This window comes from Centrocercus urophasianus, unplaced genomic scaffold, assembly GCF_019232065.1.
Source record: "Centrocercus urophasianus isolate 14NV4802_14NV808 unplaced genomic scaffold, USGS_Curo_1.0 seq_14, whole genome shotgun sequence".
Classification (NCBI taxonomy): Eukaryota; Metazoa; Chordata; class Aves; order Galliformes; family Phasianidae; genus Centrocercus; species Centrocercus urophasianus.
Genome location: NW_024884586.1, coordinates 48473061 through 48496333, shown reverse-complemented (window position 1 = coordinate 48496333; position 23273 = coordinate 48473061). Strand labels below are relative to the sequence as shown.

The 23273-nt window shown below is 41.7% G+C and overlaps 1 protein-coding gene and 1 long non-coding RNA gene across 15 annotated transcripts in view; one reads left to right on the top strand and one right to left on the bottom strand.

The window, feature by feature from the left end:
- Window positions 1-3695: 3695 nt before the first annotated feature.
- LOC122157865 lies at window positions 3696-5532 on the bottom strand. The gene is made up of 3 exons (XR_006168037.1): window positions 5249-5532; window positions 4110-4216; window positions 3696-3793 (listed from the first exon to the last, which is right to left on the bottom strand). It is a non-coding gene; the product is annotated as an uncharacterized LOC122157865 (long non-coding RNA).
- A 602-nt stretch (window positions 5533-6134) lies between these two features.
- Window positions 6135-23273, top strand: part of ARID4A (AT-rich interaction domain 4A) — a 53378-nt gene continuing 36239 nt past the window's right edge. For all 14 annotated transcript variants that reach the window (XR_006168064.1, XR_006168063.1, XR_006168062.1 and 11 more), the window contains exons 1-8: window positions 6135-6209; window positions 6760-6833; window positions 7903-8013; window positions 10405-10470; window positions 11302-11392; window positions 20598-20677; window positions 20778-20872; window positions 21581-21713. Coding sequence is in view for 1 of the 14 variants with exons in the window: in XM_042814117.1 (XP_042670051.1) it covers window positions 6828-6833; window positions 7903-8013; window positions 10405-10470; window positions 11302-11392; window positions 20598-20677; window positions 20778-20872; window positions 21581-21713 (582 nt within the window). In the remaining 13 variants the exon portion in view is untranslated. The remainder of the gene's footprint in view (window positions 6210-6759; window positions 6834-7902; window positions 8014-10404; window positions 10471-11301; window positions 11393-20597; window positions 20678-20777; window positions 20873-21580; window positions 21714-23273) is intronic.

Below are 23273 nucleotides of genomic sequence, written 5' to 3'. Positions count from 1 at the left end.
TTACTTCTGCATAAAATTAGACCACATTTCATGACACGTACAGGCTGCAAGTCCAAAAATCACTCAGACTCCTCTTTCAACAACAGATTTTGCTAACAGTAGGTTAAGTTATAGTAAATTCACAGGAACAACTACATCCCAAACACACATACAGAAAAAGAAAAACCAAAACAGTAATTCCTAAATTAAAGCCAGAAAAAAAATTGAAAGTAAAACATGTCCTTTCTGCAAGATTTTTAGAAAAGCAGGAATCTGCTGCTTTTGATAATTGGGGCAAGACTGAGACACATTAACAGGTTTCAGCAAACACTGGATGACTTCAACAGCATGCTTACACAGGAGCACCATGTCAGCTCTCATTCCGTGCATATCCACACTCTGCAAACAGTGCCACTTTTAGAAGCTCTTTATCCCCCCAAATTCATTCCTATATGTTTCAGGAATAGAAGAAATCTGAAACACTGTCTCAGGAAGTGAAATCAAAGCAGAGCTTCATGTGTTCCCAGTAGGAAAGTCAGTTTAACAAGCAGCTACATTCCCCAGCCAAATGAGAGTTGAAACGATACTCTCATACCAGTCTGTCACCCCATTTTGCTGCATGCAAGGAAGAAACTGCTGCCCCCTAATAAAAGATGCCTTCCATAGATTCAGAATAGTTAAAACTTGCTAAGAAGACGTGTATTTTGTTCTGGAAATCAACAGAACACAGCTTATAGCAGTGGCTCTGTTTGCAGTGCAGCTGTACTAGCAGTGCACCACACAGAAGAACTGCAGCTCCTGACAGGATTAAAAACAAAAAAAGAACCCACAGCCCTGAAAATACAAACCTCCTGTGAGTGGTGCAGGCTTGCAACTAATTGACAGCTTAGAGGTGCTAACACAGTGCCAGCTGGTCAGCGACTTCCCAAGCAGGCAGGGAATTCACTACCTGTAATAACAGCCAGCAAAAAAAACTCAGAAATAAAAAGTAAGTTTTAAAAGAAGGCTTAGATGTAGGAAAGAGTTCAGATGCAGTCACCAACTAAGCTGTAAATTCTTGCTAACGGCACCTGTTTGTAGCTAATAACATTTAAATCAGAAGACTGAGGGCATTAATGCCTTCACAAATAATCAATACTGATGACCTGCAGTCTTGTTGGCTGAGGCTGAAAATTAACTGTAAGTGACTGAATTAATTTAGACAAGCAAAAGCCCTAGAAGAAAGAACATAACTACTGTCCTCACAAGTTTTCTTTTGCTGAACATCCTTGCTTGCAGAGGTAGTTTTGCTTCCTTATGCATGGCTGCATGCTAATAGTGACACACACATTGCTTTCAGCAGGCTGCGTCTCTGCCCACGTTCAGCTGGGTGATGCTGTCCTACAACCTCTGCAATCCATGATTTTAATTAACAGCTTATCAGCACCAACAAGCTTGAAAGTGACAGCTGTGCTGGTGGGCAGCCCATGTCCAAAGACTCAGCATCAGCATTAGAACAGTGTTTTCTTTCTCTACAAATAGGGAAATATGCACCTTCTTGAAATCCAATGTGAGCAAGCCAGTTATCAGTGTCTTAAAAGCCTGTGTATATGAAAACATGGCTCTAATCTCTATACTTTTCCTTCCATACTTTTTTTAAACATAACTATTTCTGAAAGTATTACAAGGGAAAAAAGCCTTCCAGACACCAGCAACAGGCAGCGTAAGCAAGGACTTTAGAAAATGCCCACCAGAAATCACTCAGAACATTAGTTTTAAACAAGACAGTAGAAAACCCACTGCTCTGAATCTTCTAACACAAGTACTGAGAAAATAATACAAGTGAAGATGCTTTTTCAAAAAAGAAACAACTGATTTTAGTTCTCCAATTGGCATCAGTGAACACCTTAGATAGGAACAGCATTAGGCAACCACTCAGTGTACATGCACACCTGAGCTGTATCACAGCTTTCCTGCAGGATAACAGTAGTGCTGCACTGCTGCTTTCCAGCAGCACACTGAGGACAGAAGATCTGCACCCACTTCCCTAGTATGGTTGTAACAGCCTCACTGTTGTCATCAAAGGAAATGCGTGGTCATGACAAATAATGCAGGAAATTAAACTGATCTGTAATTAGACCCTTTGCTAGGCAAACTCTTATATGCTGATGCTTTAACAGAACACGACAAAGAATGCAAAAACTGGCTTTAAAATCCAATGTTTGGTCAACTTGAGCAATGGGCACCCATCCACAGCTGCTCTCGTAACAGAAAATTCCACACCAGGAAAAATAGTCTCTGAATACAGCTCTCATTATGCCCAACCATAAGAATACCATATCAATCTTTAATTTAAAAAAAAAAAAAAAAAAAAAAAGGAGAGAATGTTTATGTCTGGAATTAAAAGATAGCATGGCAAATACCCAAACATCTCCCCTGGGCTAACACGGGCTAGGATGAGAGCAGCAGTTCTATCAGCTGAGAACTGAAACTTCTCTCGCATGAGGCTGCTACTAACAGTTCAGTTGGTGCACTGCTAGTTCCTGTCTTACAGCACACAGAACTGTAGTTAGGAACTGCAGCTGGACTGGATGTCATCTATTCAGTAAGAGGGGGACTGCTCCTCCCTGGAGGTCTCCCAAAAGCTCCACCAAGAGCTACTCAGACAAGCTAAGCATGCATTATCATTTCAGCCATGTTAGTGGAAGAAGCAACAACAGAGTGAGCACTACTGTCGTGTGCAGAGCTAACAGAAAACTTGGCTGTCCTCAGTATAAGGATGTGGCTCTGGGCAGCCTGGTCTGCGACCCCGCACATAGCAGGGGGATTGAAACTGGATGAGCATTGTGGTCTTTTTCAAACCAGGCCATTCTATGACTCTATGAAATATCCATGCATTACTACACTGCTGCAAAACATACCCATACCTGCTTTAGAAAGCTACTAGTAAAATTCAGGGAATAAAATGCACTAATTCAGGTTTCTTAAGGGTTACTACGCTTTCTCCAGCAACGCTCCAGGAAGTGCCAGAAGCAGCATGCAGTTATGTCTGAATAACAGCATCCATTTTTCTGAACACAAAGACTGGAATATGATGACAGTGCTGGGGAAAGTGAGAAATAAACAGGAATATTTTTTTGCTTGTTTTTAGATACACACTTTTTATAGCTACCTCTATTTGTATGTAAATAAAAAAAACACGAAGGAACTTACTGCTAAAGGTCAGCAGTAAAAGCACTGACTAAGAAAGAAGGTTTAACCAACCTTTCATTTTTATAATCTTGCTGTTACTGACCAAACTTTCTGTTGCCAACTCCACATTTCTTGGGTTTTGTTGTTTTTTCCCTTTATGCTGGAGTACTAAAGACTTCACAACCACCTGACACACTGCTATGAGCAGACTGCAAAGAGTGAGATAGTAAAGTTCCATGGCAAGCACACACCTGACGTTCATCTATATGGAAACAGCAGTTCATGCAGACAGATTCTGCATGCAGATGTTTGTTCAGCCACCACTGGAAATATAATGCATATTTACTGACAGAACATAAACAGCAAGGGGAAGAATACCTGAAGAGGCCGAAGTAAACACTAGAAACAGGAAATAAAAGAAACATGAAGCCTCCTATACTTCTGAAGTCTGACAAAGTAACACAGAGCTCCAAGAATTGCAGTTTTTCATACTTTTAATATTCAGTAATAAGTTATGAGACAAACTGAAATGTTAGTTTTGGAAAGATGACAAAGCAGCTCATGACAGAGCAGCTCCCAACAGGAAATTCTGCTGCTTATTTTCTCCACTCGTGACAAACTTTTCCCTGTAGGAGATCACATTCTGCAGGAAGAAGCACAACTGCAAGGATCCGATACAGACAAGCTACATTTAATGCCCAGAAAAATTTAACACTGACATGCAGTGTTTCAGCATCAGAGTGCAACCCTGAGTTCTGAAGATCACGTAAAAGTTATTTTAAACCAAAATTAGAAGTAGTGCCTGGCTTGCCAAGAGTACAGCTTTTTCATTCCATTACAGCAAACGTCATGCCCAAGTCGTACGTGAATGTTTACGCTACTTGGTGTGCTGCTTAGCTTGACATTCTTAGGTACTTTAAATGCCTTAAAAGAACAAGTCACTACTCCTGCTGACTTACTATGCAGAGAACAAAGTAATCCTTTTGCTCATAGTAGTTAGATGAGTGATGTGCCAAGAACTTCCTGTGCCAAGAACAGCTACACCCAGACGGACAGAATTTTTCTGCTAGAAATCAGAAACAAGACTGATTAGTTTTGTCAGGAACTCTTATTTATTGAGTGGAACTCTATTTTACACAGAGGTGCAAAGTGTGCCTCCAAAAATCATAGAACGATTCAACTATTACATCCCACAGAGATACCATAACTTGACATTCAAAACAGGCTTTCTGAAGTTCTGAAGAGGAGCTACAAGACATAGTTTAGTGGCTTGTGGCAGCAAGGATAATGGGAGGACCGTTGAACTTGATCTCGTAGGTCCTTTCCAACCTTGTGATTCTATGATTCTAAGTTTTACTAACTTACTTCACTAACTTCAACGTATTCTAAACAATTTCTTCTTCAGTTTATCCACAGCATCAACTACAACACAGAAGTTACGTCAGCATTCAAACAAGCACACCAAGCCTTTATATACACACACACACACACACATTATACACATCCTATTTACAGAGGAGATCTAAAAGCCAGAATGCCACAGCTGTGTTCACTTCCAAACATGTTAGAAGTGTCCCATCATCAACAGTAAGCATTATTGGCATGCATTAGCTTTACTACTGCTTATCTATGCTATTACCTCCATAAAATCCCTACAGCAATCCCTTTGCACTTCCTAAAACATCAAATTTAATCACAAAGAACACAGGTTTGAAGCGAGGTTTAACTTACAAACCAAGGTAGCTCCTTATTGCTTTCAAAAACTTCAAAACCACATCCACAGGTCCTCTCAATGCAAAGATAAACAAATGAAAAATACATTTCGTAGCTGATAACGAGCTGTTGAAATCAGGTTCTCGTTACTTCGAGGAAAAACGAGGAAGCCGCACAGAGCTTGAACACAGATTAAGGTTTAGACACAAACAAAAGAAGCAAAACTGCAGCTGAAGCCTCCAGATGGCTTCACAACAGCATCAGCGCTGCCTGCGAGCAACGAGAGCCTCCGAGCCCGCCGAACAGCGCAGCTCCACAGCAGGGCCGGGGCCTCTCCGCCTCCCACTGCGGGCTGACAGACCGAGCGATCCCCGGCACTCCCTACCTGACGCCTCAGCGCCTTCCCGGCCCCAGCGGTTCCGCCGAGCTCCGCCAGAGGGACCCTCCGTCACCGCTTCACTTCCGGGGCCGGCCGGGCGCGCTCCGCCATCGCGGCCGAGCGGGAGCGACCGTCACCGCCATCACTCGAAGGGCCGTGAAGGCGAAGCGTCGCGCCGTCTCCTCGGAGCGCTGGAAAGAGCTCACCGCCGCCAGGCTCGCCGCCTCAGTGAGGGTGCAGAGCTCAGCCCCGCCGCTGCCCACCCCGCGGGAAAGGCGCCGACCACTCCCGCCGCCTCCCCGCCGCGGCCTAAAATGGGAAAGCGCCTCACACAAAATGGCGCCGGGAGGCTGACCGCCGCGCATGCGCGTCGCGCGTCCCGGCCCGCCGCCGCCGCAGGACGCCATCTCCGCCCGCGCCCCCTCTCCGCTCTTCCTCTCGTCCCCGCCCCTTCGCGTTTCTAAGAGACGGTTAGCGCCAATCGCGTCGCGCCGTTGCTCTTCCTGACCCCCGAGCTTGGCCAATCGACTCGTTCACAGCTACATCCGGATCCAGCTCTCACCAATCAGAGGCTCGGGAGCGCTGACTTCACTTCAACCGCCGCCAATCGACGGGCGCTCCAGCTAAAAGCCAATGAAAAGTCTCCGTGGCTCTACCTGCGTCCGTGGCTGTCCAATAGGTTCCGCCTGGCTCTCGGGGACCAATGGGGGTGCCGTCCGCGGCGCCCAATCCGGGCGGGGCAGAGCCCCCGGGGCGTCACGAGGGGGCCAATGAGAGTTCGAGGAGGACCGATTCTGCTCAACAGCTTGTTATTGGGCTCGTCGCTGGCGATCCGCTGCGAGTCCGGGCTGAGAGGAGGGGGCGGAGCGGGGCCGCGCTCAGCGCCGCCGCTCGCGGGGCTGTCGTCGTCGCGGAGGGAGACTGCGGCGCCGAGCCGGGCGCTGCCCACTTCGCTGCGACTTTCCAGGTAGGAAACGGTCGAGGGCGGCTCGGCAGCAGCAACTCCGCCGCCGTCCCGGGGGAGCGCCCGGCCCCGCGAGGGACGGCCTGGGGCTGAACGGAGCGGGACGGCCGCCTCTCCCTTCCCCCAACCGCGAAGCGGGCAGCGGGAACGGGGACTCCGAACTCCGCCTCCAAGCCGCTCGGCGCTCGCTCCCGTTCCCCTCAGCCCCGGGTGCGCGGTATGGTGGTGGGGGGGGGGGGGGGGGGGCGGTTTTCTCGTCCCGCTCCCCTCAGCCCCAACGCCGGCGGCCGAGGGGGGCGGGGAGGAGCGGCTCGGCGGGCCGCGGAAAGTTGCGAGGGCCGGGGAGGGGCGGGGAAGGCGGGAGGCAGGCCGGGCCCCGCCGCCCCTCCGTCAGGAGTTGCCGCCTCGGGGCCCTCCCCGCCCCGCAGCCGCCGCCGGGAGCGGGAGCAATGGCGACGTGACGCGCACCGAGCGGCCCGGGACGGGCGGAGGCTCCCGCCCGCCGCCCTCTGACGGCCGCAGACCCTCGGCCGATCCCGCTCTTGTGTTGCAGCGCTTCCCTGCCCGGCTGTGCGGCGAGGAGACGGCTCGGAGCTGGAATCCCTCACGTAACCGGGAAAAATGAAGGTACGAACTCTCTCTCTCTCTCCTTTTCCTTTCCTTGAGGTAATTTCGTTTTTCGCTGCTGTTTCAGCTGCAGTTGTCTGGAAACGCTCTGAGTTGCTGTCCTCGGAGTGCTGCCTTTAAATGCTTCCTGCATCAGCAGCTGCTATTGCAAGTTTGCAAAACCACAGCTTTTGTCCCGCCTGTGCTGCTGCTGGGTTGTTTGGTTTTTTTTTGCCAGTACAAAGACGGGGCAGTGCACAAAAGAGAGAGAAACTTTTCTTGCCTTCAATTAAACAGCAGCAAAGCAGTTCCTTAATGCTGTGCGTTGATTTCCTGTCTCGATGGACGTTTTGGCGTGCTGCTTCTGGCCTTGTTTACCGCTTCACACACGCCCAATAAAGTGAGGTTTGAAGTAATAAAGTCCAGATTAAGGAAAAGGTGAGGAGAAATAGTTCTTCCCCTTAACGAGGCGGTTCAGCTTTCATAAAGGATTTCAAGAAAAACAACTGCTCACAGAGATGAGAGTAAATCTCTCTAGAGGTCTCCTTTTAGTCGGCAGGAGAAAAACTCCTATATATAGAATGGTATAGACGTAATTGTAGATATTGGTATGGTAGCAGCCTCAAATTATCTGCCTCACCAAATTGGTTTCAACAGGAAAAAGCGCAGTTATCTTTTATGCTGCAGTTCTGCTGTTGAAAGATTTCCCTTCTTTAATTCTTTTGAGTTGTCATTTTTATTGATTATTATTACCTTTTCCATAATGAGGTGCTTTAATATCAGCTCAGCACCCCCAGAGCTATGCTGAGCATACCACGGAAAGTAATAAGGTGTTTTTTGGTTGGTCCTTTACACTGGGAGAGCAATTAGGCTGACAGAATCGGGGGTCAACCTCACTATGTGAAGCCAAACTTCCTGTAACTCGTTTCTTTACTTTTTTAAAGAGCAGTCTGAAGGTAGTTATGAATACAGACGTTGTTTGTCACGTAATGATCAAGAAGTTCAGATGTAAAATCGAATGTGCAATGCTGTAGCTGTAAAAAGAACTAAAAACTAAACTTTGTTCCTGTTTTTTTTTGCTCCTCACTAGGCAGCAGATGAGCCTGCCTACCTGACAGTGGGAACGGATGTCAGTGCCAAGTACCGTGGTGCCTTCTGCGAGGCAAAGATTAAGACAGTGAAAAGGCTTGTGAAAGTCAAGGTAGTATGCTGTGGTTTGTGCTGGCTTTGTTAAAGCACTGTGTTGAAAGAGCTGTCAGAGAAGATCAAAATCCTGAAGATTAGGGAATGTTCATTGCTTTACTTTTTGACTTTAAGAGCATTTGAATGTTTGTGCGGTTATCGTTTTCATGTTGTTATTTTTCCATATCTGTGTTCAGGAGGATGCTGAAACAGGACTGGGCTTAAACATTACCTGTCTATGCTGCTCAATTCCTGATCACAGTTGTCTCCTGTTTATGAATGCATCAGTTTCACAGCAGTCAGTTTTGAAGGTTCTCCTAGAGGCTTATGGCTTTACATGAGTAATAAGAGCAAACTCTTCAGAAGCAGAAATTCCCTTTCATTCCAACTGACAGTCAGTTTTACTTGAGAGGCTGTGCTATAATAAATCAACGTAAGAACAAAAAAGAAAAAAAATTGCAAAAGAACCTTTTTAGATCAGGTTTTTGAGATGTCCAGAAGAGTATTTGTTAGTTTCCAGCATCTTGCTGCTGCTTTCAAAGCAGCATACAAAACTGTAGCTAAGTTCCTGTGCAAGCGTAGTACTGACACTTAATATTCATTTCTGTTTACAGGTCTTATGCCAAAACAAACAAAAATGAAGGTCATTATTTTACTGTTGCAGTTCTATTGTTCATGCTAATGTGGGAAAACAAGAGTCAAACCTAGTTAAATAAGAGTTAAGAATGCAAAGTAAATACAGAGCTTGGTTTGTTCCCTTAAGTTCTTTCCACTTCTAGATAACTGTCCAGGATATGTAAATAAGGCATTAGTGACCCTCAAAACCTTGCTAAATAGAGATGAAAGCTTCTTTTTATAGCTGTACATCTAAGTTTTCATGTGCTTTAATGCTTAGATCAAGTAGAGCAAGCTGTCAGCCTCTTCAGTTACATAGGTGGAGCACATCGCTTCTGTCAGAGTTCTTGTCATGGTTTAAAAAATCAAGCAATTCAGATCTTTCAGACTTTTCTCCTGTTCTTAGTGAGTACTGTTAGAAATTCGTGCCCTTCTTTGAAATCTGTGTGAATGAGTTGCTTCCTAGAAAGCAGCGTGCTGCCCTTCCTGAATTGACATCCTTCATTTTTCTTGTCTTTGGTCTGAGTATCTGAGCATTAAGGCTGTTTGTAGATGTGTGCTTCTTTTTCTCTATCCAACGGTGTGCTTTATTACTCCATGATCAAGACTTGTAGGTACACGAGGCTGCTCTGACTTGGTAACAATTCCTGTCGCTGTGTCTGAATTGTAAAAGAACAGTTGAAGTTGTAGCAATAAGCCTGATATTTTAATGAAGAGTGTGTGGGCACAGCCCAGTGTGCCTCCTAAGTCCAGAGGATCCATCAGGCTTTTCCTGAGTAGCAGGACGACTTGTATTCATCTCGATGCTGATAGAGAATTGTAAATAAAAACTAATTGAACCAGGTTATTATGAATTCATATTACTGCAGGGTGCATTTCAACATGCTACTGGCTTTTATAAATACAGCTGCAGTGTAAATTGTGCTTATCTGATAAAGAGAGGGGAGCACAAAAACTGGACATCTTATTGGTGGAAAGGAAATTCCTTGGGTTTTTGATTCCTGAAAAAGGATAGGAATTTGGGAATTGTTGGTTAGTACATCCTGGGTACTCAGGTGGGTCTTTTTGCTATGAAAATGGCAGTGAAACAGTTAGCGTGCTAACATCTAAATATTCATCTTCTATGTTTCTGAGCTGAGTCTGTGCAAACTCAGGGATTCAACTTGCACAGGCTTCTGTTCCTTCTGTGTCATGATGCTTACTCTCTCAAACACAGGATTTTAAAGGGAAAATTGTTTTACTTCCTCTTTTTCAACCCATCCTTATTTTAATCACGCTTTCAGTGGTTCGCATCTTTACCATAGAAACTTTCTCCTGTTCATGGTAGCAGCGGTGGTGGTGTGGTCTGTTCAATGATTCCTCAGTAAGTTTTTAATACACAGAGCATTGTATTTTGATTGCAGTTCACTACTCAGTGTGTTGTCAACGAAGTGCTGTGGGTAAAGTAGAGAAAAAGCACGTGAATCATCTGATCTCTAAGCTCAGTTCCAGGTGTACCCTGGGGTGCATCAGTATCTAAACTCGCATCGAAAGCTTCAGTTCTTTTCATTGGAGCACCTGTTGTTGTATTTGCCCTCTTCTTTGACTGTAGTGTTTCAGGATGAGTGTTCAGTGTGCTGCTTGGGCCTTCCTGTGAATAAGGCCATCCACGCCGAGGGTTTTGCATTCACAGTAATGTTTGACTGTGTGTGATGGAGAAAAAGTTGATTTTCTGCATTTGCTACTTCTGTTCTTAGACTTTTTATATGCCATTACAAATAAGGAATGCATGAACAAGTTTATGAATGTCTTTCAGGTGGTCCTGAAGGGGGATAACTCAACTCAATTAGTTCAAGATGATCAAGTGAAAGGACCTCTAAGAGTATGTATATTGCATGCCTTTTATTGCTGTATCTCATAGTAAATCAACAGGAGGAGGCCCATTGCTTTTGGTTGGGTTGATTCTGAATAGTCCTAACTCTTGTAGTTTTTGGAGGCTCTTTGTGTTCTCCATGTAGCATGCTTCATATGCCAACAGAACTGCACATGCTGCTTTTGAAACCTGTTATAAGCAACAGAGATCCTGATTCCACGAGGGTAATTTCAAACCTGTTAGACAGTAATAAACATGAGTGTTCTGAAAGTGTTTTTAAAGTAGTTGATGTATTTTATATAAAAATGCATGTTGATTTGTGTTTTTACAGGAGCTGAAAGTTGTCTGCTAAAACAGCTGCATTATAGAACACTGACTGCAAATTTTTAGAGATCATCTTTAGTAGTGCCTGCACAAACACTGCTGTGTGTTAGAGTCTGATCTAGCTGATGGTACAACAATAAAGAATAATGTTAGAAGTGTTTTAAAGTGTAAGGAACATTGGTAACACACATCAACAGTGAAATAAGAGTTACTTTGAATAATTGAATACTTATTTCCAATGAGCCTTGTACTATTTCTTGTTACGGAATAAGCCATGCTGAAATTAGTTTTCCCAAGATCCTTACTGCTTTATTGTCTAACCAGAGTTCATCTTAAGAACCTTTGTTCTTACCAGCTATGCAACTACATTTCACAAAGTAACATTTAGCTAAAATGAATCTTCAACATTATCCAAATGAAATCCTGCCTTACTAGAAGAATTAATGCTTTTGTGAGTTCTGTCTCTTTCATTTGAGTTCTGGATTATGTGTAACCTTGGGATACCCCTTTTTGCAGGTTGGTGCCATGGTTGAAACCAAAATGCCTGATGGATCCTTTCAAGAAGCTGTTATCAGCAAGTTAACAGATGCTAGCTGGTATACTGTAGGTAAGTAGCCACATGCTTTCGTTGACAGTCTCTAATCTTTGAATAATACATTTCTAATTATAGATAATAACATAAGTAATTATATTCTGTTTTGTAAGAGCTGAGATTTCGAAGGGAACTTTAAGTCTTCCAGATCTTGTTTCCTTAAAAATAGAATAATAATTTGATGTTGAAGGAGGCTGTAGCAAAGGGCTCAGCAGACAAGTTTTATTTGGCACAACATCCATATGCTGATGGTGGTTTCACTCAATGGAATTCAGAATGGCTTTTGCAGATTTTAAGACAAACTTCAAAATAGCACTTCTGGCTGAATATTTGTGACATGTGTTGACTGACTGGCTTGCTAGTGTTCTTTCACTGTATGCAGTCTTACAAAAGCAGCAGCAGCACCCACAGCTTCTGTACCCTTGGAAGTGATTCCTCTGTTTTGTGTAGAGCTGAAAGTTGAGGGTTGTGTTTTGTATGAAGTAACAGAAGAAAGGAACTTATTTTTAAAGAAATTGCCATTGCACCTAAAAAGAAAAGAGGGGACCTTTTTTGTAACTTAAATTTAACTGTTGCCTTAAAACTTTTTCAAATAATGATTCAATCTAAAATAAAATAGAAACCAAATTTGCTTCTCCTGCAGGAGGCTGCGTTTTTTAGTTACTGACACAAACCTCAGAACGCACAATCATCAAAATGTCAGCGTTCAATAAGGATTCACTGAAAGAGAAACTTCATTAGTTTGAATAAATAGAATTGCTCATTCTGATACCTGGGCTTTTCTGAAATAGCTCTATCACTGGAGTGGCCTGCAACATTCAGGTGATGCCATATAAGCAAACAAAAACAACCACAGTAACTGGATCGAATAGCCTTCCAAGTATCCAACTTGGAGGAAATGCACTATTCTTAATTGTACTGTATATTCTGCCATTCTACTCCACTATATTTGTTCTGTACTTGCTTCTTCTTAATATCCTTGCATACAGACAGTTCAGTTTTATCTTCATATTCTTCAGTACCCTGCTGAAGAGTCCCATATAGCGTGGGATATCAGTTTTATTTTGGTTTTGTGTTGTTTGTTTGTTTTAAGATAGACAGTACTTTCAGTAGTCCAACTTTCCCTTTGCAGTAGATGAGATTATTTAGTCTTTGATGGGATCAAGATAAGGCTGTCAATGGAAATAATTTGGAAGAGTTTATCATGAGACGTTTATTATTATTGCGTGCTATAAATATGAGCTGGTTGACTTTCCAGTTGACAGTGCTCACTGCTCTTTGCATTTTTTTTTTTTTTTAATTCTCGTATATTGTTAACAAATATCAGGAAGGGCCTACTTGCTGTGCAGGTGACCAAGCACAGCCTGCCCAGAGGTTCTGGGATTTCTTGTTTGGAGGTCTTTAAAAGCCAGCTGCTCTTTAAAAGCCCTGCTCTGAGTGGCCCAGGCCAGGCTGGATGTGGCTCTGGGCAGCCTGGGCTGCTGGTTGGCGACCCTGCACATAGCAGGGAGTTGGAACTGGATGAGCATTGTGCTCCTTTGCAACCCAGGCCATTCTATGACCAGAGCTCATTTCCAACCTTAACTACTTTGTGATTCTGTGATCTTTTTTTTTTTCCTTTCAAGGATATACATTGCTCTAGAATTCTAGATTAAGCTGTAAAGTTGTGGTACTCAGGTGGAAAAGGCAGACTTACTTCTGAGTCCTTTTGGCCTTACACTGCAATGTAACATATTTGGTGAACACCTACTACCTTTTTTATCTTTAGACAGATAGAATAGAGGACAGTAAAGTTGCATGTTTTTTCATATGCAAATTTACTAAGGCTGCTAGGATTTTGTAGAACTTTGGAGCTCCTGGGAATGAGAGGGGATTTAAGTAATTCCATGATTCCATGATAAGTCAGTGTGCAATGTGGCATATAGGGTACCCATACATCTGAAAATACAATTGTAGCATGCTGGAATTGCATTCAGATCTTACTAAAATTGTCATGAGTAGTACGTGGTGTCGTGTTTATTGATACTGAAAGCAGAGGTGATGTTGACCAAGGCAAGCAGATTGAGAATTTTGTATCTTCATAACTTGGCTCTTTAACTTGGATAGTAGTGGAAGTGCTTTAGCTTGAGTACAGAGATGTCAGAGTGTGAGAAATAAGCCTTTTTTTTTAGCCTGCTTCTCCCATTGTAACTTTGTAGAAAGCTTTGGATAAGTATGGAGTGTATGTTTATGTTGCTGTCAAGTAAACAAGAGCTGAATTGGTTCCCCTTTAATAGATGGTGGCTGTGCTCCTTGGCAGTCTTATTGACGATTCAGTCAAAGCTCAAAACTTGAAAGGGAAGTGGATTAAACAGCTTTTCCAGTTCTGAAATGTTTTCCTGAACCGTGGTCAGCCTTGAGTTGGAAGCACAGGAGAAAGCTTGCTTTTAGTATGTGCTCCTGTAGCATTTAATTTCTGTTCTATGGATCATCACCTCTTTGTGATTTAAAACTATGACCGATAAGGGTAGAGAGGTCAGTAATATATGTGGGTTAATAAATAAATAATAATTTGCTTTTGTCACCAGCATAGCAGATCCCCAAAATCTCTTCTAACATGAGTTCTGCCTGTTAGTGGTGTCCATCTGCCCAAAATAAGTAAGGATCTCTTTTATTCTTGTAATGGTAGCTGCTCTGAAATGGCTGTTTCACCTGGTACCACATCTAGCAATGGTGTTATTGTAGCCATTTAGTCGTGTTGAAATTTTCAACTGGAGTACTTGAAATGCCTTCAAAAATCTCTCAGTGCTCAAGTAGGTGAAGAGACACAGCTGTTGGGGGTGAGGACTTAACAAAGCCTGGAAAACTGAGTTGCACAACTCAGCCCTCTCGTCTGCTCGATGGAGTCTATAGGGAGACGACAGGGCTAGCAGTGTAAGTTCCTGGGGTAACAAATGGCTCGGTTGAGTTTTTAGTCTTTTAAAACTTAATTATTTTAAATGAACTTGCGATTTTTTGAAGTGCTGCATTGATGCTTTTGAAGTGCTGGATATATTGCTAAGTGATAATTACCTAGCATTAGAGCAGTCTGTCAGATCTGTTCTCGGCTGAGCCACGTTTGAATTGCTGCTAACTTAGTGTACACCCACCTGATTCTCTGTTAATTTGTAAAACAGGTCAAACATCACACTGCACATAGTTATATTTTCCTGCTGTAATTTTTTCTGGAGTTTTACTGCCATTACCAGAATGTCACAAAGCAGAAATCCTTGTGTATAAGTGTAAGGAAACACTTTTGTATAACTTCTTTTCAAAGCTGAAAGTAACGTAGTGTCTACATAAAAGTACAAAACTGTATTTCACTTCTTCAGTGAAGAGTTGCTTTAAATCAGTCTCTTTTCTTGCCTCATCAAAACAAGTATCACCTTCCTCTTGATAATACCAGTAACCTGCATATGCTTAGGTCTCTCGTTGAAGATTTAACCACTGCTACAGCTTTCAATGAAAGTAAAACCAGACCAAATACATTGCATCGTGTCTTCCGAAAGATAAAATCACGGAAAAGTCTTTCTAAAGAAAGAGAAGACATACAGCTAGCTTTAATCATTTTAGCTCTGCAATGTAGGGAAAATACAGAAATTAAAAGCATTGATGAGCACTTGTGGTTTCTAGTAGACCTTGCTGTCACAGTAGTGCTTTTTATACCATTTGGAGTAAAAAGCAGTGTGGTTTTTTTTTTATTTCTCTGAGAACTATGGCTTTCTGGCTATTATGTAAGGCATCTTTTTAAAAATTATCAGAATATTTTAGTATAAATAGTAATTAATTTTGCTCATTCTTTTAAATGCGGTGTGAATCTGCAAAGCCAAAAGAGTTTCCCTTTTTGGCTCTGGTGCAGTGCTGTACATTCAGTGTGGCCCATCTGGTTGTGCTGTGGGCCGAACACCACTTGTGAGACCTCTGTGAGCACCCTCCCCTTGCTTGGGCTGCCCTGCAGATTCACAAGGGGTGACTTCCTCCTCTCTTGTGGTCACTGGGGCATTTTGCAGGGAATGCTGTTATCTGAGTGTGTGTGCTGGGGGAAGAGAGGGGAGTTGATACCTGACTGCTCATCCCTATGCAGGTGAAGTTTGGGTGGTCTGGGTTGTTGTGGAAATGAGGTCTTGGCCACAAGTTGTGTCACTGTGGGGTGTCACGTTTAGGAAATGCTGGATGCAGCCTTACTCCTGTCTGGAGGGTGATAGAGGCTATCAGTCACTAGATTTCATCCATTCCAAAGTCTTGCCAGTTTGTCTTTTCATAATGTCTACAGCAGGCTTTTTGTAGTATGTGCAAGGCTGGAGTTGTGTTTGTGTGGCTGGTTGGACCAGTTCTTCTTCCCAGCATCCTGTTGAGTTGTACAGTCCAGATGCATCGCTTCATCTTCTGGCTATGCATGCGTCACCCAGGAATCCTAAAGGACGAGTGTGGCAGGGGAAGTGTCCAGTCACCCCCACTTCTCTGGTGCTGCAATCCTCCCTGACCCACCACCACTTTCTTTTCGTCTCCAAAATGCTGCTTGCTTGGATTTTGAAGAAATCCCATATTTTCCAGCATCACTCCATGGGGCGTATCATGGATTAAGTGTGTCTGCAGCACACACAGAACTGTGCCACAGCTGTGTTGGTTGCTTTCTGAAGAGTCTGGGAAATAAAAGAGCAGCACAGCATTTTGTGCTCCAGCACCTGCAGATAGAGAGCAGGTGTGGGAGGGGAAGTATAGCAACTGAGCCTTGTTACAACTCATGGCATGGAACCCTTGCTTGTAAACCATCTTTGTTACAATGTGGACAGTGCCTTATAGCAAAGTTATTGTGTATAAGTAATACTGTAGAGGTACAATACAGTAATACTGTACTGTTCTGCTAAATGCAGGGAGGTGTTTTTTTTTCCTTCCAAATCTATGTAACGATAGTAAGATTACTATAACATCTCAGAAAAAAGGCTTTCAGGCAGTAGGTTCTTATGATAGCCTTATGTAGGAGGAATCTCAAGGTTTATTCTTTGGTGCTTTCAGGGATATTTCATACATACCTGAGCAGAGGAACAGTTCCTCTAGAGTTGTTTTCTTTTTCTAAAATATAACACATCACTGAATTGCTTGGTCTCTGGAGGAGCACAATCCATTGCAGCATCTTGTTACAACGATGAATCAGTGATTAGTGCAGTCCTTATCTGCAGGGTTATTCAACAAGTGCAGCCTGAATCCTGGTACTTTCTATATTGTTTCTGTAGTTGAAAAACAAAAAGCTAAAAGGCTTTCACATGTTTGTGGATAATTCATGGGTAGCATCTCTGATAGCTGATACACCTTAGGCAAGTAGTGAAATAGTGACACAGTTTTTATTTGTTGGCATATACTTTCATTGTCTCGGTAGGTTTAGAAAACTTTGAATAGGAAGAGTAATAAAATAAAAACGTTTGCTTGCTATGCAGTGTGGAATCTCTCCTCTTTTGAGCAAGGACAGTAACGTAACTTGTTGGATTTGAAGTTAGCAAGCTGATGCAGCCTGGAGGGTTACTTTCTGTATTCACTTGTATGTTACAAAACTGCCTTGTTCTGGTAAGACTGATTGCTGTGTGTTCAAGTAATGTAACTATTTCAAGTATGTTACCGCTGCTCTCCTGCTTTGTTCTCTTTATTTCTTTTTCTTTTTTCCCTTTATCTTGTGATATATATAAATAAGATATTTATAAGATGGCTGATCTGCAGTAGCTTGGGATGAGTTTCTCCCTGGTTTTTAAGCACTATTTGGATTAGTTGGCTTTTTAATATTTCCTTTATAACCAAATGAGAACGGATGTTGAGATAGTGTTTTTGTGAGGGCAGGGTTAGGATTAGTGTTACTGTTGCTAATAGCTTATAGAGACATGCATGGGCCTGCTGCAGCCAGGGAATGGAGGATAACTGCTAATCCAGGGCTAGTGGAAAGCTACACTGCTTAATGCATGTTTGATGGACTCCATTTTTAAGAGGGAGTTTTTGAGATATTTGTTTTCCTAGCTTACTGAAAGTACTGCAATGATTCCCAATGGATAATTTTGTTTTTCTGTCATAGCTTTGGCTTGCCTAAGCTTCCATGGACAGGAGTGCATCCACTTCTGTTTGTTACCTGTTGTTACTGACAAGGCTGGGTTGCAGCAAAAGTCTGAAATTTTCCATTTTGTTTCCACTGTTTAACAATGCTGTATATGGAACATACTGAGCTCCATATAGGGCATTCTTGGGAATTGAATGAGAACAAACAGAATAGAGACTGTTCCTCCAGGCTGTGCTGCTTAGTCATCTTTCTTCTCCTTCTGTCACTGTTCTTGGTTAAATAACACGCCTTGGAAGAAAGGCCTCTGGCCAGCTTTTCCTCCTGTCATTCCTACTTTGTCAGATTGACTCTTAAAAAGTAGAGTTAGTTTCCTGGCTAGGAGGTATTGCTCTCTTCCCAGAAGTATTTGCTGGAGCAGACAGCTGGGAAATGGCTGTTGCCCCGGTGAATACGTGCCCTCTTCAGGGTTAGGCAGCAGTGGCACATAAAGGGCTTCTGCTTCTTTAGGGAGACAGGACTTTAAGTCCCCCTTCTGTGATAAATATTGTGACACTGTGAATGCATCTTTCGATGGCTGAATTGGGTGGGCATGGAGAGAGATATCCCTGCCTTCCATCCCCATTTCCTTTCCTCCTTCGTATGCCTGACTGTTCAGCAGCCTTCCTTAAGAAATACAGCATGTAAGCATTTCTGCTGTCAGAGAATTTGGAGGTGTAACAATGACCTGTTTGGGAAACAATAAAGCAATTCATATAAGTTGTTCAGCATCAGTTCAACAGTTTTTATCTCTTTGTTAGTACCAGGCATTTTACCTAAACAGTCATACTTGTTAATATAGGCAAAGAAGAATGAATGTGCAGTTTTAATTTAAGAGCCTATTATGTTCTTCTGCCATGATTGCTATTATACTATTGATGTAGTGCATAGACAAAACTCTGCTATCTCATCTACTGCTTATATCTCTTAAATCCATAGCATGTATAATATTTGTATGGTGAAAAGTCATTCTCCTAAAGGCCTTAGGACTTGCATTTAAAAGTTGTGCACGGGGTGGAGGCAATATGAGCTGTATGTTTTGTGAAGTAGATTTTTCAGAAAAAGGCACCTGAGATGGAAGCACAAGGCCTACTTATCTTCAGGAAGGTGTATCTCTGAAAAGGTGCTGACAGTATCAAGGCATGCTTCTGATTAAGTCAGATTCCTTCCAAGAGGAGGAGTCGTATTTGCCTGCGGAGGTGACGTAGAAACTTATGAAGGTGATACTTCTGGAAGTAGGAATAAGATAGACTGATTGTATTTTTTCTTTACTGCCAAGTATCAGATCCTATTTGCTGTTTCCAATAAAGTTACCTATTGCTAATCACCAGCCTTCTGTTCCCTAAAACCTTGTTTGTGAAGTGCTTTGACTTCAGTTCTGAATGTGTTCAGTAAAGCATAATGATGATGATCTGCTTTTAAACCTCTTCAGAACAATGAGAAATTGCAGGCACTTGTAGGGTCCCTGAAAGTATACCACTGCATTCTATCAAAGTGTATGTATGAATATTATGTACAGATTAGGTGGCAGTTAAAGATCAAAGGGCTGAAATGTATATAAGATGTAAACATCTCGTACACTGCTGAGGGGGAGACCTCATACTTCAGTGCAAAGTGCATCAGTGCTGGCTTCCTTCAGCTGTCAGCCAAACCAGAGGATTTTGAGAGTATTGTATTGGCACTGAGATTGACAGGTCTTTGTGGGATTCGTATTTTAAAGGCTTTGAAAAGGTTAATATGGCTAATTAGGCATATATCTTTCTGCTGTTCTTAAAATGTTAGGGTTCAGGATTTGCTTTCTGTGTACTGCATAATGACACAAGCCATTAAGATAATTCAGTATTGCAATGTACAGCAGCACTATCTCCACTCTGAGATTCTAACAATCTCAATGCTTATCTTATCAAGCTTAACTAAGTTTGTATTCATATGTTATTATGAGCTGTTATTGCAGTATTATTCCAGTCCAAGGTTTCAATCTAGGATTGAGAATATGGCCATTCTGTTCTGTTGACAAGTGAGAGAAATGCTTTTCTTGTTGTGACTGAATTGTACTTTTTGCTAACAAATCATGTAATTTCATATTTTTTTTAATAGAAGTATGCCAGAATTACTGCATTGATAAACAAAATGCTCTTTACACTTTCTTATTTTAATTAAAAAAAAAAAAAAGTTAGTTACTGGACAAAGCACATTTCAAGTAGTTTAAATATAGAATAGTATTCTGCCCTTTGACCCATACAAATAAACTTTTAACTTTCCAGACTGACTGCAGCCACCTGGTCTCTGCTCTGTGAAAAGAGCCCGTTCTTGTGGCTCATGCAGAGGGATCTGAACCAGAACATGGGAAACCATGTTGCCAAAATATTGTGTGTTCCTTAAAATACAAGCTGTTTCTGTGACATATTTGAGATAAAAGGAATATTGTTGCTTACTTCAAACTGTAGGTACCAAAACATTTGAAATAAAATTCAGCAAGCGGGGAAACTAATAACTTTTCTTTCCTTATCTTAATGGAAATCTTGGTGAAAATGTTTTAAAGTGACCGAAGGGTAGATATTTCTCAGGCAAAACTTACAGTGAACTCAGAGTGTCCTGGACTTCTTCAGCTGCATATTGGAAACTGGTGGAACTTCCTTTTGCCTTACCCTTAACATCTTTATTTGTCTACTAAATCTTCTTTCTGAATTCTGTCAATTCTGAGTTCTGTGCAGCAGGAGAAAGAGAATTAAAAGGAGGGGAATCAAAAGAATGAGTGAGGAATAAATGGATAATTTAAAAGCAAGAACAACAAAAAAGAAAAAACACTGTTAGATAATAGTAACTGGTATACAGCCAGTAGCTGTGGTTTGAAGAAGTGCAATGTATTGATAAGGTGGATGTCTAAATTAGATTAAAGCTACAGCTTCCAAAAGCCTTCCTGGGCACTGATGTGAATTTGAGTGTTACCCTTCCTTAGGCTGAATCTTGAACACCTCCCCTGTGTTTGTGAACCAAATAAATGTCAAAGTGAAGGTCTTTGAAATCGTGCTTTAGAGAGTATTCTAAATTGCATGGTGAACAGTAGACTTGCTTTGTCAGTTTGGGATCATTTTCTGCCAACATGTTTTCTTGCTTGCATTCTAGTTTTCGATGATGGTGACGAAAGGACCTTGAGACGAACTTCGTTATGCTTGAAGGGAGAAAGGCACTTTGCAGAAAGTGAGGTAAGATGATGGACATACATTAAAAACTGGGTAGTAGACAGTTAATTTTTTTTCATATGAGAAACTGCAAATTAACTTTGTTTCTTCTTTGTTCACGTAGACACTCGATCAATTGCCACTAACCAACCCAGAGCACTTTGGAACTCCAGTTATTGGGAAGAAATCTAATAGAGGAAGGAGATCTTCTCTTCCTGTGTGAGTTTTGTTAGTGCTCTGTTCCTTCACTTCAGTGTCCTTTGCTAAAACTGTAGTTCAGTTAAAGCTGTAACAGTCTGGACAAGCACACAGTGCTTGTGGTACTAATAGGAATGGGAGGGTGGTTGGACTAGATGATCTTGCAGGTCGTTTCCAGCCTTGTGATTCTGTGGATGGATCATCATGTGAGCTGCATACAAAGATGATAGACTGAGAAGTTCAGTTCATGCAGACTTGTTGATATTTTAGCTGTAGTATGAAATGGATGTTTTATTGTTGCTGTTTTTGTCCCTTGCAGTAGCCTTAAGGCTCTCCATTCTCCTTTCACATAATACGAAGTCATGTCAGGAAATGTGGGATTTTTAAGCTGCTTTATAAAATAGGAAAAAAGGTGCTTTTAAATTTTAAGGGTGGAGATTCTTTCCCTTTTGTTTCATGTCACTGTGCAATCATATGCTGATTCACATCTCCAATTCCAACATGATGCTGTGGTAAAATGCTACTATTTGGAAAGAATTTCTACAAGAATCCTTTAAGTCAGTGCATTTGTTACTTAGGAGTGTTTCCAGCAATTTCAGTTCTTAAAATTATAATTTTATTTCTGAGTCCTTGCAGAAAAACAAGGAAGATCTGGCTGTTAATTATTTTTGCTTTCAAATATTAACCTCAGGTGAAAACTTTAAAATATTGTATGTTTTAATAATTCAGAACTGAAGATGAAAAGGAAGAAGAAAGTAGTGAAGAAGAGGATGAAGATAAAAGGCGTCTCAATGATGAACTGCTTGGCAAAGTTGTGAGTGTGACCTGTAATTCTGAGAAGGCAGACTGGTATCCAGCTTTGGTAAGTTGTTTAAAACATTGAAATCTTTAATTTCACATTACTGTTTTCTGACAAGAATATAATCCAATTTGCTGCACTGTTCCTATAACAGTTTTCTTGGCTTGGACAGTTTGCACACTTCTGCAGCAAAGCTGTGAATGCAGTCAGGCCAGCTGTGCTGCCCATATTCTCTAAAAATCCAAATATTCTACAGTGTCTGTGAACAGTAGGAGAACAACAATGAATATTTGTGTATAACTTACAGTTTGATGGCTCTTAAGTCAGTCAAAACTGTACGTGAAATGATTGATATGTCATGAATTTTTTCTTGGTATTTAATGATTGCCTTTTTCCTTAGGCTTTCAGGTTTAACTACAAGTTCTTATCATGCATGCAGCTACATGACACAGCCAGTTCATCTAGCAGTAGGCTGGCTACTATTTTCATCTGACTACATTGATTGATCCTGTTTATTACCTTCTCTAACAATAAATATTGACTAAATTCAAGTGCCTTTGCTTGTACTGTAAAGGCAGATCCTCTGTAAGCCCAAAACAATTTATAGATACACATAAAAAGTTTTTTTTCTTAAGTAGACTTTTCTGATAGTGTTAGACAAGCTTAATATGCATCTTCTGTCACTCAAAAAAGATGTGATTGTTGCTTGGAGCATTGAACAGATGGACAGATTTTGTTCACAGAGTTTTGCAGATATTTAATACAGGGTGCACAGTTGAGTTAGCAGCTGTACCTCAGTTTAAAATGTGAAATGTGGTGTTGCAATGTGTCTTCTGATTGCTGTATATTGCTTTATGAACAGCAGATTTGAACTTTACGTGGTTCCAGGCAGGGGATTACCTTCCTTAGTGGCTGTGTAGCTGTCTGTGAGCTGAGAAGCAGGAAAGTCTTTTTGTCTGTCTGCCTCATCTGAATGGGGTGGTCCACCTTCCACTGAATTCTGGTAGATCCAGGAGTTTATCTGCATTCAATGTGTTTTTTTCCACATGTGTGGTCTGGAGTAAAATGTAAACTTGTTTGTGGTAATACAAATACTGCAATTAAATTTATAGCACCTTTTTAGACTTCTGGAGATAATACTGCTGTGGAAGAATGCATTGGAATCTGTACTGGTTTATATTAGCTACATCTCAAAAAACAAACTAACAAACAAACAAAACAACCAAAAAAACCCAAGCTACTTATCTCTTAGGCTGAATCCCTCAGATCAGAATTTGATATAAAGTAAATAGGTCTGTAACTTTTGTTGTTGGTTTGAATAGTTGCTGCAAGCAGTTCTTCTATGAACAGGAGAAAAGACTGAGTGCATGCATAGGACAATGCAGTGTCAGCTCTGTAGAGGAGTAGTTTGAGTTTACAAATGAAATAGTAAACTTCCAGCTTGTGCATGACAAGTAGAGTAAATAGCTTGAGATAAACTACTTCTTGTAATTTGTTATTTTTGGCCCTGCTAATATCAACTGGAGTACGTTGCTTTTCTCAGAGCTGAAAATTACGCTGGAAGAAAGAAGGAAGCAGCTCTTTTCCTGCTGTCATTCCTTTCAAGAAAAGCTATTTCATTTT